The 18,091-nt window shown below is 39.9% G+C and overlaps 1 protein-coding gene and 1 long non-coding RNA gene across 2 annotated transcripts; one reads left to right on the top strand and one right to left on the bottom strand.

Moving 5' to 3' along the window:
- Nucleotides 1-859: 859 nt before the first annotated feature.
- On the top strand, nucleotides 860-2,416 carry LOC110696331. Its single transcript, XR_002506269.1, has 2 exons — nucleotides 860-1,557; nucleotides 2,292-2,416. It is a non-coding gene; the product is annotated as an uncharacterized LOC110696331 (long non-coding RNA).
- Nucleotides 2,417-7,477: 5,061 nt separating this feature from the next.
- LOC110696313 (probable inactive receptor kinase At5g67200) lies at nucleotides 7,478-14,024 on the bottom strand. The gene is made up of 2 exons (XM_021873607.1): nucleotides 10,867-14,024; nucleotides 7,478-9,095 (listed from the first exon to the last, which is right to left on the bottom strand). Exons 1-2 carry the CDS (start codon nucleotides 12,275-12,277, stop codon nucleotides 8,518-8,520), a joined length of 1,989 nt encoding a protein of 662 aa, XP_021729299.1. The 5' UTR covers nucleotides 12,278-14,024; the 3' UTR covers nucleotides 7,478-8,517.
- Between the last annotated feature and the right edge of the window lie 4,067 nt (nucleotides 14,025-18,091).

Raw genomic sequence — 18,091 nt, 5'->3', positions numbered from 1 at the left:
GTTGGCCGTGCCAACAGCCAACGGTGCTTTAACCATGTTAGTCTTGCAGAACACTGATCGACGAAACACAAAGCGACGAACGAATCTTTGGTCATGACATACAAATAAACGATGACAAAGAACAACAGATGTCGGCTACACTAATATCCTTAAAAGAGTGAGGAAAGCCACCGTTTAAACAAAAACATTGAAGCGAAATTAAGCCCATGGCAAATCTGACCTTAGCTTTCGACGCCAAACTCCCAATACCTGAACTATGAACTTAATCTTCAGTGTTCAGCGTCGACGCTGGGACGCAAGGGTTGTTGGCGAACAATGAAAGGCCTAAAACCGCAAAAGCACAAAGTCTTCGACAAATACATTGTATAACTGGAATGAACAGATTGGAAAAATCTTCGTTCAAATTTTGTCTTTGCCTAAGAGCATTTCAAAAATTAAGTCTGCCATTTTTTAAGCTTCCTTATAATTTTAACTTAATCGTTGTGCTATATTTAACTTAACCGTTTTGCTATATTTTTAACTTAGTCACCTTATTACACTTTTAACTTGGTCGTTTTTTTTGCATATTGACCACAGTAACACTAAGCATGAAGCACAAGTATGCAAAAGCAAACGATTTGATTCATAGCAAAAGATAAACGATGAAGTCACAAAGATTTTCTAAAGAACCACTTGCCTCCAAGTGGAACAAAACACGGAAGCAGAAAAACAATGCAAAGCCTTAAAACAAAAGCAAAAGATGTTCAGCATACATAAGATCGAAGCTATTGCAGCATCTTCTCCGAGCTCGGCAACTGTCCCCACCATTGTCCAGAAAACGATTGAATGCCTCTTGAGGTTACCATTCCGTAAACTTCCCTTTAAGGTATTCCTTCATCAGCTTAGCCCCAAGCTTTATGTCTAATTCACCAACCTCATCCAAAGCATTCTTTAACTCCCTCTTAGCCGCCGATATCTCTTCCCGCATCTATAACAGGGCCTCATCCTTGTTCCGAATAATTTCGACCTTATCTTCCAATTGCCAAGCATGTTCCTTTAATTGCTCATCTTTGTATTGCAATAACTTGGCATGCTCTTCTCCCTTTTTCCCCTGCAACTCCACCTTACTCTCACTAGTAGAAAAAAGTAAAAAGGCACCCCCTAATTACCACCGGTTCAGTCTAAACCGGTGGCAAAAATAAGATAAAAAATGGGCGGGTAAATGAACTAGTTATAATGGCACCGGTTCACTTCAAACCGGTGGCAAAAACACAAAGCCCACCGGTTTAAAGTGAACCGGTGCCTTTATTATTACAAAAAAAAAAAAAATCGCCCATATAAAACCCCCAACCCTATTTCTCATTCTCAATAGCCGCTTCTATCTTCTCCTATTTCCTTCTCTTTCTCTCTCCTCTTCTCCTCTCCTCCTCTTTCCTTCTTGCTCACCAGTCTTTCTCATCTCCTCCTTCTCCCTCAAGACTACCACGTCTCCTTCTCCTTCTCCTTCAAGCCCACCACAAAGACCACCACGAACACCACTACGGAGACCACCACGAGCACATGCAACACCACGAACACGTCTCCTTCTCCCTCAATTTCTGGGTTTTTTTTCCAATTTCACTTTAGGTTTTTTTTTTTGCGATTTTGATTTTTTTTTTTTCGATTTCTGGTTTTTTTAACTCGATTTTAATAGATTTATTTTTTTCGATTTTGATTTTTTTTCGATTTCTGGGTTTTTATTTCAATAGCAATTTCGATTTTTTTGTTTTCGATTTCTGGGTAATTTTATTTCCGAATTCAATTTTGATTTTTTTTTTATTTTTGTTTCTTGTTATTCGATTTTAATATATTTTGTTTTCGATTTTGATTTTTCGTTTTTCGATTTCTGGGTTATTTTTTTTCCGATTTCAATTTTGATTTTTTTTCGATTTTTGTTTATTCGATTTTAATATATTTTGTTTTCGATTTTGATTTTTTATTTTACGATTTCTGGATTATATTTTTTCTTATGTTTGATTTTGAATTATTTTCGATTTTTGTTTTTGTTTATTCGATTTTAATATATTTTGTTTTCGATTTTGATTTTTTTTTTTCGATTTCTGGGTTTTTTTTTAATTTTTATTTTTTATCTGGGTTTTTTCAATTTCAATTTTTTTTCGATTTCAATTTATTTCCGTTTCTGCGTTTTTTTTATTTCTGGGTATTTTTCGATTTAATTTTTTTGCGATTTTAATTTTTTTTCTAGGTTTGAATCTTAATTTTTTTTCGAAGCTTAATTATATTAATTTTTTTTTTTGCTTTAATTGGTGCAGGTATCTTGAGTTAGATTGTAAATGAAAGAATCAAGATGCAAGAATATTGAGTTTATTTTTTTTATTTATATTGTAATTTTTTTTATATGTTGTAATTGAACTACTGTATTAATCTATATTGTAAATTTTTTTTGATTATATATTGTAAATTTTTTATTATATTGATTGATATTCGATCTATATTTTGATGTTCTAAATAATTTTAGTCGATTTTTAATTTTTTGATTTTTGATGTTTGATGTTCAATTTTTTGATATTTGATGTTCTAAAAAAATAATAATAAATTTTTGGCACTTTTGGCACCGGTTAACCGGTGCCAAAAATAATCCCATAATTTTTTAACCCATTTTTGGCACTGGTTAACCGGTGCCAATTTCAAGTTTTGGCACCGGTTTGAACCGGTGCCAAATTCATTTTTTCACGTAGTGTCTCTAAATGATTCACTAACGAGGGCGCTTAAGCTAGCTCTAAATCGAAGGTAAGAGGTTACACTAACAATTGACAAAACAAACAGTCAAACTAACGAAACACTAGGAATGGGGATCAACAAGTAATCATGACAATTGCAACAACTTGAGAAGAGAATGTCAATCACCGGTTGTGAAGACTAATGATAAGAGCTATCAATTGGAATTAAAGAGCTATCTACTAATCGTTAATCTAAGGTTCACTATGAATAACAATTTAGAGAATCACAATCCCAACCAATCAATAATTGCAATTCCTAAATCAATTGGTCGTGTCATTAGCAATTACAATGCAATCTAACATAATTCTCAAGGCCTAATCGAATTACACACATGTAAACCTTCATTAATCACTTTAATCCCAATAATCAATCAACACAATTTCCAAATTAATAAAAATCTATCAATCCTACAAGTTTCACCCATTTCCTAGCCAAACAACTATTTAAGAATCATCATCTATCAACAATCAACTAATGAAATCAAGAATCAACAAAATATCAAGAACAATTACACTATTAAGAATCAAACATCAAAATTAAACCAAACAAACATGAAATTGAACAAAGCAATAAGATGAGATAGAGTGAGAAATTCTCATTGATTGATTAAGAAGATCTTCAATACAATTGTCACCATTGAATCTTCAATCTCTAAAAACCACCATTGAAATCCCTCACTTTCTCTCTCTAAAACTACTTCTAAACTATTCGTAAAACTAGAGAGAGAGAAGCTCTCAATCTAACCCAAGATATGAGAGAGAAAGTCCCCAAAACTAATCTAAAAATCATCTCCTAAAATAGAAATTACAAGGCTAATTTATAATAAAACGAGCTAGGGGAAACAGGGCAAACCGTACACACGCACCACTCTCTTTGTGCACGCACAGCAGGCCACAGAAGATCTGTTTGCATGCACCACCCAGGCTGCACACGCACACAGCTGGTTCTGCGCGCGCGCACCCTTGCTTGGTGCTCGTGGCCTTGCTTCCTTGACTTGCTCGATCGATCTCTGCGCTCCCGAGCATCTGTATCATTGGTGCACTCGAGGCGATGCTTGTGAGAAAGGCAGCTCCTTTATCTTCCATGCACTTAAACATTCCAAGCCAAAGCATTGTTTTTTAAGGTCCTTGTGCTTGTATTCCCGAACTTAGCTCCATTAACCTCCTTGAATGCGCTCGAGCTTCCTCCTTGATAATTAAATCTTGGGAAACTCGGCACACCTACAAAACAAGTCAAAGAAACGGAGAAGCGAGAGAATTAGCCGAGAAATGAATAAAATAATAAGAAAACCATTAAAAGCACGCATTTCTCTAAACTAACACGCAAATCAAGCATTATTCCCTAAAAACACGACATAAAAGACTAAAAGAAATCATAAAAATTAAGAAGAAAACCTAGCCTAAGATTGTCATAAATGGCACGCATCATCCACCTTTAGCTTCGTCTCATGACTCTCATCTAACTATTTCTTCAAAACGACAAACTGCCTTGCCGTAGTCTTTGTCTTAGGCTCTGGGTTCTTAGAAAAGTCATCCAACCTTTTCATCTACTTATCCATCCCTATCACTATGTCTCTCAAGACCAGAGAAATTTGCAGACACTGCCCAACAACAACAAATATCATACACAGATCATACATTGATTCGACAAAGGGGGAGAAAAAGCTCACGTAAAGATGAACAGAAGCAGCCTCCGACGCAATGTCCAAAGTGGACATCCCAGCCAGATGTTCACGAGAACCAGGAAATAGCAGCTGGTTAAGCTGAGGAAACATGGGTGGACGATTCATCCTTCCAAGGTGGAGAAAATCGGCAGGGAAGCGCATCTCCACAACAAGAACCACCACGACATTGTCAACCTTCTATTGCTTCGACGGAGGGGATGACGGCAGTATTATCGTCTCGGGCATATCACTTGTCTTCTGTGGAGATAAAGATTGCAGTTGCTTTGTCCTGTCGACCGACGACATCAGAGACGAAGCCTCAACATGGAGGCCTCGTTTTCTTCTCATCCGAAGGTCTTGCCAGCTTGAGAAATGCTTCGTCCCTGATGAAGACCCTGCGCAGCTGACTCTACAAGAAGAGACAAATATATTAAGAAAACGACTAAGCATAATACACAGCTACAACAATAAAAAGATCGACGCATGCAAACGTAAAACTTATGAGTCGACATTGTTTCTTCACAATCTTCGATCCTTGGCGGTGTGTTCGTCGTTGTCCTCTGTCTCTAACCCGACGATCTGCCAATTGTCTACCTTACCCTCACAAATGTCCTCTCCGAAGGCATTATCTCAAGAATCCGCTTCATGTTTTGCAACGATGCCTCCGTCGATTCAAGAAACTCCAAATTCAAGCCTATGCAATTGAAACAAAGATCAAACAATTTAGCCAACTCTAGCCTTAAAAAATAAATATTAGGAAAAGGTGCTTACCCTCCGTAGACACCCCTTTGTCAATCAGTCTCCTTCTACACCAAGAGATGTCCTCTTGACATAAACGAACCACTTCTTCCAACCCCTATCGTTGACTTCAGTATTTAAAACTAATCGATCCCCCTCTTATGTAAACGAACAAACCCATCCTCCTTTGCCTTTATATCGTACGCAATACTGCGCATGCCAAATCTTCCAAAGTAAAAGGATTGTCCCAATCCCCAGTAACTCTCTCCAAAACAGACAAAATTTTCAAACCACATGACATTAGCTGCCTAGGACTCAATCCCAACACCTCAAAGAAAAAGTGAATCAAAGGTGTAAAAGTGAATTTAACCCCTGTCTCCAAGAATGGATACCTAAAGAACACGACGTAGCCCTTGGGGCAATCCTCCGCCTTCTTCCCCGGACCCTAGATTTGAGCAAAGGTAGATTCGGGAAACCCCGCCATTGCAACGAAGCCAACCATCTTATTAGGAGCCATCAACGACTCTTCCTTGGTCATCGTTTTCTTCTGTGAAACAATTGTCCCTCTTTTTTCAACAACACGAACAGAAAACCTAGATCTAATTTTGGGCGTTTTGCTTAACATTTGCCCAAATTAACTAATAAAGTAGATAATTAAAGTAATTACCTGTCAAATGAAGCTACGAGAAGCTCAAGATCATCGCCGCGCACCGCCTTAAAATCACCGGAGTTGTTCTGCACAAGAGAAGAAGAGAGAGAAAGAAAGAAAGAGAAGAGTGTGGTAATTTTGGGAAGCGGGAAACGTGTAGCAATAATAAAGGAGGAAAAAGTGACAGTTAGAGAGAGTGGGAAGTTGAAATAACTTCTCCAGATAATGCGTCAAAGTGCAAAGACAAATGTGCCCCTAAGAAACTTCTTTTTTGAGTTTGCAATTTTTCTCTTCATTTTTTTTTTATATTTTTATTTTGTGATTGCCAAAAATGTACATAGCTGTCCATATTTAGCATTTAGTGGTAAATTGTAATGTGTAAAATTCTGTAAGTTAGAGTCAATAAAAGTCGGCCAAAGTCAACGACGAAATCAAGCTTCGACGAAGACTAGGACTTGACGAAGAGAAGCCAATCTCGACGGGCGAAATGTGCTCCAACTACTTTGCTATTTTGCAGGAAGAGATATATGTGGAAGAATAAGTCCATGCCCAGCTACATACCGCCGTTATTGGACTAAATTAAAATAAGGAAGTTGAGAAGCTAACTTCAAAAATTAAGGGAAGCTTATCACCTTGCAACGGCTAGGGATTAACCCTAGGCACCCTCTATATAAAGTGAAGGCATCATCAAACGAAGGACACACATCACTAGCTACAAAAACACTCTACGCATACATTGTAATTCGATCCGATTCTAAACATATTTTCATTGTGAAAGTTTAGTAGATCCTCATTCTACCCGCGGTTTTTAACTTCATTGGGTTTTTTGCGTCACCAATTCCTCATGTCATTTCTTTATTTTCGCTTAATTTTTATCCTCAACTTTATTTAGTTGATCCGTAGCCTAGATTTTGTTATTCAATCCCACTTAACAAAAAATTACATAAACAGAGTACATGGTTCACTACCCAGCCAAGTTATAATTGTAACGCACATCTAAAACACAAGACTTCCAAGAACATTATTTTTACTGCAATTTCACCAAATGCCCCTAAGTTATTTTTTTATTCACCAAATACGCATCAAAACTTTTAAATTCACCAAATACTCCTGAGTATAAGAAAAATGTCACCAAATACCCTAATGACTAACGGCGGCAGCCTCTAATGACTAATATGCCACGTGGCAGCCTCTAATTGGTTGTTGTAATTTTAGTTAATTAATTATTAAAAAAACATTAAAAATTAAAAAATTAAAAAAAATAATTTAAATTTAAAAAATAATTTTTTTTAAAAAAAAAACCCCACCACCCCCGACGGCCGACCACCAGCCACCACCCCCAGAACCCACCTCTCCCCCTGCGTCGGTGGTCCATTTTCGCCGGCAAGGGCAACCCCCCCACCCTCCGACACCCCCTCCCTACCCCAACCCCTTTCTCCCTGCGTTTCCCCTCCCCTTAAACCCCTCCCCCACCTCGAAACCCCCCCCCCTCCATTCACGGCCGGCGCCCAAACCCCCTCCCCGGCGTCGGCGAACCACTTTCGCCCCACCCCCTTTCCCCCCCTAAACCACCACCCTAAAAACCGAAAACCCCCCAAATCGAAAAACCCCAAATCGAAATCTAGGTTTTCGATTTTGGGGGTTTTCGATTTTTTTGGGTGGTGGTTTAGGGGGTAAAGGGGGTGGGGCGAAAGTGGTTCGCCAGCGCCGGGGAGGGGGTTAGGGCGCCGGCCCTAAAGGGAGATGGGGTTTTTCGAGGTGGGGGAGGGGTTTAAGGGGGGGGGGGAACGCAGGGAGAAGGGGCTGGGGTGGGGGAGGGCGTGTCGGAGGGTGGGGGGGCTGCCTTCGCTGGCGAAAATGGACCACCGGCGCAGGGGGAGGGGTGGTGGCTGGTGGTCGGCCATTAGGGGTAGTGGGGTTTTTTTTTTTTAAATTTTTTTTTTATTTTTTTTATTTTTTTATTCTTAATGGTTTTTTTAATAATTAATTAACTAAAATTACAACTAATTAGAGGTTGCCCATATTAGTCATTAATGACTAACGGTGTTAACCGCCGTTAGTCATTAAGGGCATTTGATGACATTTTTCTTAAACTCATTAGTATTTAGTGAATTTGAAAGTTTTGATGGGTATTTGGTGAATAAAAAAATAACTCAGGGGCATTTGGTGAAATTTCCATTATTTTTAATGGTCATTTAATTAACATATATACATTAAGTTCTTCCTAAATCAAAGTGGAAAAAAACATTGCTAACCTAGTGTCTCCAAAAATAACTATTCCAATAAAAATAAAATTCCGTGTTCAACCAAAGTATGGCATTTCAATGGAAACAAAGCATACTAGTGATGCTTCCTAACCAAATAACCACTTTATTTCAAATTGAGCTCCAGCAATTTTATTCGGATATTAGCTTTCTACTTCCAACTTCCCACACCATTACTTCAAAAGTGTAAGGGTAAAGCTTTGGCTTCACGACGCTTCTTTGTTTCAGTGAGTAGCTTTGCTGAATCAAAATGCTCAGAGGCTTAGAGCTATAATTGTTCTGTCGTAGTCGATATTGATGGCAATCCCAATGACACTTTTTGGTGTTCCTCTCTATTTCACATTTTTGTCATCCAAATTTTGTGGAGAAACTATAAATAGGAAAACGGCTTCCATAATTTCAGTACTTGAAAGTAATACTATATGTAGATCAATATAAGTAGCCTAGGGCATCAATTCACCGGTGTGCAAGTCATCTTCTTCCATCAATGCGGCCTCTTTGATTTCTTGCAACATTTTCAAAACTTGCCACATGTTAGGCCTCTGCTCTGGGGAGGCGACACTACAAGCTATGGCCACTTCAAGAAGCATCACGAGCCTATTCTCATCACTACCGCCATCTGCAACATCCCTTGCAGATCTTACCCAGTGTACTATGTCATTTGGAGTAAGATATGGATGCTCAGATGGTGGTTTTCCTGTCAAGAGCTCAAGTAGCAACACTCCGAAAGCATATACATCTGATTTAGATGTTGCTTCAGAATCAGACTTACGGAATTCTGGTGCTTTATACGCCCACAAGCTAGGATCATCCTCTGCTAATGATGACTCGGCTAACACACTCAAGCAATAGTCAGTGATACATGCCTCAAAGTCAGAACCAAGGAGGACATTAGAGGATTTAAGGTTGCCATGAACTAATCTCCAAGCTTGATGAATATAAGAAAGTCCTTGTGCTATGTCCTCCGCTATCTTCAAGCATGAAGTCCAATGTAGAGGCTTTGCCCTTGCTGACTTGGAACCTGCAGGTTAGAATGGGAGAGAAATTTAATATCAATAATAAAAGACTTATCAGCTAAATGCAGACCTAAGTAAAAAGAGCCAATTTATATCAGACAATCCATACATACCACTCGAGAAATTAAAAATAAAAGATCAAATCTGCATACTCTGACACTAAGTATTTGTGCTTGCCCTACTTCAGTACCAAGATTATAACTAAATCAATATCATGTCATTAGAGTATAGTCATTACAATGTTACAATGCTTCAATAACATTCATTGTAATTATAAGTTGTAATAAATTTAATGATAAGATTAAGATACGCAGCAGTATTAATGTACTATGTAGCAGCTTAAAAATAAAGAGCTCGAGATAAAGATGCAGATCAAACAATAAGTGATATTGCTAAACACTAAAAACAATTGTATGTTGGGATGGTTCCAAACAAGAAAAAGATAAACATTAGCCAGAATATTATGCAATGGAATTCAGTAAGACACTGCTGGCTGTAAAATCAGTAGTTTTACTGTCTCATATCAATACTAATAACACCAATGTTTGGTCAGAATGTGAGGTGTAACCAAAACGATACCGCCCATTGCCCCATTGTTTCAAAATGATTTTTTCAAATTTGATTTCTTTTATTGAATAGGTGAGACAGATACTGATTTCCAAGAGCAGTCAAAGAACGTACTTATGTACACTAGACAGTAATCTTGATTCAAAAAACCACACCAATCTGCGAAAAATATAAAGAACAGCCAATTTTCGCACTCCATCATCTCTGCTTCCTGTTGGTTCAATGTTATACCTATTTGCATCCTTAAACAATCAAACCTATGCCATGATACATATTTAATTAATTTAGGCTTTTTTAATATGTTATATTTCATAACCCCAACAACACATTAAGTAAACTTTATTATGGTACAGAGGCAAAGAATAAATTATTTCTCTTCATATTGTCATGTCAATAATGTGATAGGCTTATGGTAAGATATGAGATATCACACATATATTTTCCGATATCTCATATCTAACACTTAATTAAACAATAGTATTATCTGTTCTTAACAAGGCTAACACATAAAAGCCAAAATCATTAACATCAACAGGCACAATATATAGGTAATGAAATACTTCTGCATCTAAAAAGTAAAGTAATAATATACTCCATGGTTCAAACTGTAAAATCATTCGAAGTATAACATAATCTGCAACATAATTTTAGGCAAATAAAAAAATCTTCTTCATTAGTTTAAGCTTTCTAGCCATTGATCCACGGATTAACAAGTGTCATGCCAATTACATAGAGTTAATTCACTGTGTTTCTAGGCACGAATGTCCCGTGTCAAGAGGCTATTTAATAGTCATGGGTTTTCTCATATTAAAAAAAAATGTAGTTAATACCACAACAAGATGCTTATAAATAAATGACCACTTATGCCTTGAATTCTCGTGACTAAATAGGATAGCACCTCTACTAATAATTTAAAGTGTTACGTAGTACCATATATCTGACCGTTGGACAAGTGTGATTTCGTCGTTATATTAGCGAATATTCGTAATACTATTAGCACCAACATAATAACATAAACAATTCTACATTTCTACTAAATTAAGGTTGAAATGCAAAACAATGATATGCTATTCTTACTCCAGTCTTTATAATTCTTCGTGTTTGGTCGGTGATCGTCTCATAGAAACAGTCGAAACAGAAAAAACTTATAGAGACCGATGATCATTATAACGATAATATGACACAAAAAATGAAAGTGAGAAAACTAACCATGTATGAGAGAAAACAAGCTCCCATTAGGCTGATAATCATACACTAACAACCTCTCTTCTTTTGCTTCAAAATAACACCTTAAGGGCACCAAATTAGGGTGTCTAAGCGCGCCTACTGATTCCATGTGTTGCTGGAACACCTCTTTACCTGCACCCCCAATTCGACTCGAATCCAATCTCTTTACACAAACAATCAAACGATTATCAAGTACTGCTTTATATGTAGTACCAATAGTCCCTCTTCCTAACAACTCAGCTGATCCTCTCATCAATTGTTCTAAAGAATATAACTCAGTTTCACCCGCACAAAACACCAAACTCCCACTCTTCCCTACTGTCGCCACTGCCGCCGCTGCTGCTGCTGCTACCTTGATCATGCCTTCTTGTTGCGCGCTCTTCACTTTCTCCTCCATCTCCTCCTCTGTCCTCATCACCGCGGCTGCATCCGCATTCGCCGAATAGTCTGATGCCATTGTCGTTCTCTCAATACGACGGTCCTTCCTCTGCTTTCTTACTGCTAGAGCAAAACATGTGACTGATCCTATAAGTACCGTTACTCCTACAATAAACCCCCATATTAGAGCCTTACTAGTATGACTATTTCGACTCGGTTTGGATAAGTCCACCCCTCGAAGTTGCGAGCTCTGCGTCCCGAGTCCTCCTGCCGCCTCCATTGGCGACGCAGATGATGCAGGGTCAGCCGCAGCAGGGCCGAAAAAATGAATTCTACTGCATTGCTTGTGCAGAATCTTCCCGCACAAACCCGGGTTATGATCATAACTAGACGGACTGAATTTAGATAACTCATGTGTCACCGGAATCGGACCCTTGAGATTATTGCTTGAAACATTGAAAACTGACAATGTAGACTGATTTAGTGCCGGAATCGGTCCCGAAAACCGGTTAAACACGAGGCGGAGGTAGTACAATCGGTCTAACCGAGCTAACCAAGTGGGTAACTCACCGGTGAGATTGTTATACGACAAATCAATGGTCCTAATCCGATGGAGCGTCACAATAGACGGCGGAAAAGACCCAGAAAAACGATTGTGGTGAAGAAATAAGGCCTTAAGATTAGTGAGACTCGAAAGATTTGGAATTAGTCCAACAAGCGAGTTGTTCTGTAGACTGAGAACTCGGAGTTGGTCTAATCGAGTTAGTGAGTCAGATGAAAATATGCCGCCAAGATTATACCCTTCAATCACGAGTCGAACAACTCTGTCTTTATAACATTGAACAACTTGCCATTTGCAATGCGAAAAAGTGGTGTTAAACTCGAGCTGATTATGCAAATCAGCTTCCCTTTTGAAGTCTAAGAGTGCTTGAGCATCTGCTGGAAGATGCGAGCAATCAACGAAAGATAGTGGAAAAATAGAGAAGAAAACTAAGAAGAATGATTTGGACAACATAATTGTGAACAAGATTAGAGAGGAAAAAACATTGTAAAATGGAAATGAAATGACAAAAGGGATGAAAAGAGAGCTAATGAATGTTGAAAGGAGGGAAGAGAGTAATGGTAGGGTGGTACTGGGTGTGACAGAGTATCACGTGCAAGAGGTGGAAAAGCGAGCTATAGGACTGGACTACTGACATACTTGGTTCAACTTTTCTATTAAACTCTTTCAGATTTTTTAGAATAACTCTTTAGTATTCACTAAAGGTTAAACTTGTTTTGAGATTTTTTATTTATTTATTTATTTATTTAATTTTATTTATTTGTTTTTTTGGGTTTTTCTATACAGTGGCATAAGGTATTGACTTTTCCAAACCGCGTCCACCCATTTTCAAAATTTCACACTGTATTCCTATCTCTTTAGTGTCTACGATGTAACCTTAACCTAATCCCTCCGATAACTTCAAATGAAAGAAAATAAAATAAACAAAAAAAAAAACCAAACACCTCTATCTCCTCCGTCACAACCACCCACCACTACACTACACCTCCAACCGCACCACCGCCGCACCCCCAGCCGCACCACCGAGCTGTGCTCCTCTCTCCTCGACCCACCACCTATGAGGCCGAGTCGGTGAGCAATGAACTCGTCGCTAAGAACGAAGGAATTCACTTCGATTTTGACAAGATCGACGGCGACAGTGGGAACTTTCTCGGCGATCATAGCGCGGCGAAGTGCATTGGCGATGCTGGAATCGGTTTTCTTAAGCTCGAATTTCATGAAATCATCTCGATTTTTGGGACGAATTTCACCCAAAACCATCGAAAACCCTCGTCCAAATTCAATCGATTATACCATGAGATTAGGAATTCCGAGTTTTGATTTGTACTAGATGGATTATTTGATTTAAAATTCTCGACTTTGATTTGGAATTTATATTTTTGTAGGATGATGCGTGGCTGGGGGGAGGGCTGGCCGGAACGGTTGAAAGAGAGAGGAAGGAGTGGCCGGAAAAGGGCGGTCAGGGCGAAGGGGGAGAGAGTGGCCGGAAATGGGGACTGCGGTTGGAGGTGTAGTGGTGGGTGGTTGTGAGGGAGCAGAGAGAGGTGGGGTAATGGTGTAGTTGAAGGTGTAGTGGTGGGTGGTTGTGATGGAGGAGAGAGAGGTGTTTGGTTTTTTTTTTGTTTTTTTTTTAATTTCTTTATTTTGAAGTTAACGGAAAGTTAACTTAAGTTAATGGAGGGATTAGGGTAGGTTTACATCGTAGTCACTAAAGAGACCTTAGGGGTACAGGGTGGAATTTTGAAAATGGGTGGGCACAGCTTGGAAAAGTCAATACCTCAGGGGCACTGTATAGAAAAACCCTATTTTTTTATTACAATGAGAACAAAGAAAGATAATAAAAGCAGACCACAATCTAAAAAGACAAAAAAAGAAACTCTCGATCACGAGCCTTGCCAACCAACCAATCCGCTGGAGACACCCATTGTTTCGGAACTTTTTAAATCTTGCAAGACTCAACTACAGCCAGAAGAGCCCGAATATCCCGAATTAACTAGCAGAGGAAAATGTCGTCACGTTGTTTGTGGGCAACATATGACAAAGAGGCTCACAGTTTGAGAAAATAAGGATCCTACAAGAAACCCCTTGAAAAGGCATGATGTAACCCCCACTAACAAGCCTGTAATTAAGAATGGAAAGTAGAAGTAGAGAAAGACGCTTGAGCACCTCCCCCACGCACAGCAGACGAATCACAATCGCGCAAAATCCAACCGGCCCTTGCCGTATTGTCTGAGGAAGACCAAGCCCCATCACAAACCAGACAAATGTCAAACCCAGAAGACAAATCCTTATAAAGAGTGGCAACAAAACCAGAACCATGCGGTTGAGGCTGAAGATTCCCATAGCACATGCGACCATGAAACTCCTGAGCTTATCGAGCTCGGTCAGTCCACTGAGAAGCAAGAAGTAAAACATCATCGGAAGAGACAACCTAATGTCAAAACCGAATATTATTACGAGAAAGACAGATAGCGCATAACAGAGCGAAGAACCGAACCGGGTTCTCCCAATCCTTAGAATCCCTCAGTAGAGAGACCATTGAGGAAAACCATTGAGAAATGGAAGGCGAAGAACACCCTGACGATTAAAACAAAAAGCACTTTGGACCCATAAAGAGACAACAAAGTCGCAATCTCTAAATAAATGGTCCACTATCTCCTGTTCCCGGTAGCAAAAATACCAAAAGGGATCAACTAAAAGGCCACAAACATCCAGGACAGTAGCCACCGAAAGACCAGAATGAAAAACTTTCCAACTGAAAATCTTCCATCTAGGAAGAAGAGGGAGACCTCAAAATTTACACGAATTCCGAGATCAGGTGTTTCTCTGATGTAAGATAATGTAGGGTATGCTGTATTAAATTGTAGGTGCCTCTAAAATGGAGGAAATCTCCTTATTTAAAGGGTAATCGGGAAATGTGCTCCTAATTAGGTCATTCTGACCTAATTCTGTTGGGCTACGCCGAATTATGGCTTTCTCGAGATTTGGACCCTTGAAGGCCTCCTTTTCTCCCAGGTTCTGGGAGTGACGCGTGTCAAATGGGGATTGGCCCAATTCGGACTAATTGGGGTATACACGTGTCACGATCTGGTTGGCCCACGTGGCATGGGTAAAATTACCCAAAACATTTGCCCTTCACAGATGTGACATGGTGCGCCGTGTGGCATCCGTAACACGTGTCACTCAGCCACAAAAAATAGTAATAATAATAATAATTTTATTTAAAAACAATTATTTATATACATATATATACTGTGAAAGTTTAACTTTTCACATTCCAGGGAAAATTACAAGATTACCACTGCTTTTACCCCTCTATAAAAATATCTACATCCACCAAAATGTAGCTCTTTCCGCCTAGAGCAGGCGTATAAGGACCTAGAATGTCCATGCCCCATTTAGCAAACGGACTGGGCTGTGGATTGTCGTTCGGTCAGTAGCCGGCCAATGGATTAGCTTACCAAATCTTTGACACTTGTGGAATTTCTTTACAAACTCCATGGCTTCTGACTCAAGAGTGGGCCAGAAATAGTGCCGCATGGCTCTCACAACCAAGAATCTGCCGCCTACATGCGAGGCACAGTATCTCGCATGCAATTCTTAGAGAACTTCTTTCCCCTTTTTCTAGGGTATCACACATCAATAGAGGCTTAAAAAAACCTTCTTTGAAGAGCTCTCCTTGCCTCATCTCAAAGTTTGCAGCCCGCTTCTAGAGTACGGCCGCCTCCTGGTGAATCAGGGAGCGTGCCGTCTGTCAAATATGCTCGGATACTATCAATCCAAGTAGAGCTTCGATCAAGTACTTCAAAGGGATCCTCATCAGATATACTCCTTTTTCCATGACTTCTAAAAGACTGACCGAGGCGTATCATAGGAGGTGGAGGATGCCAGTTTTAAAAATGCATATGCCTGGTTGTTTTCAGACCTAGGCACTTGTCTCAGATGAAATTCTTCAAGTGACCCAGCCTAAGCTTTGACGCCTTCAAATATTTGATCATAGCCGGATGGATGGCTTCATACTCACCATGGTATTGGCTAACGACCAACTGAGAATCAGAGCAAGTGTCAATCTTAGGTTCCCATGACGCCTTGCACATACAGATGTCGGCTAGCAGGGCTTCATATTTCGCCTCATTGTTTGAAGCGTGGGACTTGAACCGTAGTGCGTATTCATATTTATCTCCTTCCAGATATTGAAAGATTATGCCTACACCACAACCGTTCATAGTAGAGCTCCCGTCTATATGCAACTTCCAAACCTGATCAGGGTTATCCGGAGCTACCAGCCTTGTCATTTCGATAATGAAGTCGGCAAACGCCTGACCCTTCACTACTTTTCTTAGTTCATAGGTGATTTCAAGACTTTGCATTTCAATAGCACATTTGAGCATTCTGTCGGATGACTCTAGGGTTGTCATTGGCAACTTGAGGGGTTTATCTGTATAGATCACTACCGGATGTGCCAAGAAGTATGGTTTTAACTTCTTAACAGCCATGTAAAGACCAAGACCAAAATTTTCAACCATAGGGTACCAGAGTTCAGCAAATCTGAGAATGTGACTAATTAAATAGACCGAGAGCTGAATACCGTCTCTCTCAGCAAGGAGAACGACACTGAGGGCATGATCTAAGACGGCTAGGTACATATATAGAGTTTCTTTTGGCAGAGGGCTAACAAGCCTTAGCAAGGAGTGTAAGTGTTCTTTCAATTTCTAAAAGGCCGCCTCTGCATCATTTCCCCATTCAAATCTAGTCTTCTTCCTGATTGCTTGGAAAAAGTAAAGGCATTTGTCACCTAACCTGCTGAGAAATCTCCCAAGCGTAGCCAGGCAACCGGTATTCTTCTGAGCTTCCTTGACAGAGCGAGGTGACTTCATGTAAATCACCGCCTGTATCTTCTTGGGGTTAGCCTCTATCCCCCTTTAATCAATCACGAATCCGAGAAACTTCCAAGACTCAACACCAAAAACACATTTTTAGGGATTTAACATGACCTTATGCCGCCTGAGTGTGGCGAAGGTTTCTCGGAGGTCAGCAAGGTGATCCGTCTATAGCTTGGATTTGACTATTATGTCATCAATACACGCCTCTACATTCCTCCCAATCTGATTAATGAAGACTGTATTAATCATTCATTAGAAAGTAGCCAGTGCATTCTTCAAGCCAAACGACATCACCGTATAACAAAATAACCCTTGATCGGTGACGAAGGCCATCTTCTCTTGATCCTTTTTCCACAAGGGTATTTGATGGAAGCTGGAGTATGCATCCATAAAACTTATCAAGGCATGCCCGGCTGTAGAGTCGATTAAACCGTCAATCTTTGGAAGTGGGTAACTGCCCTTTAGACATGCCTTATTCAAGTTAGTGTAATCTACACACATGCGCCAAGTACCATTTGGCTTCCTTACAAGCACCACATTCGTAACCCAATCAAGGAAGTTACATGGCCGATTGAACTCGGCGTCTAACATCTTTTTAACCTCGGCAGCTGCCGCCTTACTTCTCTCCTCGCCGTGATTTCTCTTCTTTTGCCGGATGGGCTTCTTTTTTGGATCCACGGCGAGTTGTTGACAGCAAGATCCGTGCTGATACCTAGAATCTTTTCCACTTCAAAGAAAAAGATGTCTTTGTCTGTCAGCAGAAGGTGCAAGTCTACTCCCAACCTTTCAAAGGAAATCTTCCCAACCTTAACAGTTCGCACTGGACGGCTGTCATCTAGAGGAATATTAATGTGCTCACCAGCCGGCTGGGGACGGAGATCATCTGACCATTCCCTGGTCAGTGTTTGCTATTTCTTCACTTTCTTCACCTCCACCAGCTGATCAATTTTTATCATCTTTGCGGCTGCTCGAGGGGGTACGTGAATCAAGGTCCTTGATATCGTCAAGGTTTATTGGGTCCTTTGGTTGACCGGTTGCAACAACCGTTGGTTTGACATCTAAGAGACAACACTCCTTTTCCGTCTTCTGATCCCCGTTGAGGGAGCCAACAGAGCCATCATCATTTTTATACTTGAGAAGCATGAGAGTTGGGATGATGACAGCCTTGCACTCGTTCATAGTGGGTCGGCCAAGAATAATGTTGTAGGTGGTCAGCTCTTTAACCACCAGGAACCGAATGACCATGCGCTGCCCTTTTCCTTTTTTCCCCAACCGGATGGGTAGATCAATTTTTCCGACTGGTTGCACGACCCCTCCACCAAAGCAAACTAGTGGATGGGAGACGTCACGCAGATTGTCTGGGTTGTAGTTAAGCTTGGACAAA

Source organism: Chenopodium quinoa, unplaced genomic scaffold (assembly GCF_001683475.1).
Source record: "Chenopodium quinoa cultivar QQ74 unplaced genomic scaffold, ASM168347v1, whole genome shotgun sequence".
Classification (NCBI taxonomy): Eukaryota; Viridiplantae; Streptophyta; class Magnoliopsida; order Caryophyllales; family Amaranthaceae; genus Chenopodium; species Chenopodium quinoa.
Note: the sequence above shows the minus strand (reverse complement) of the source record. Positions and strands in the feature narration are given on the sequence as shown.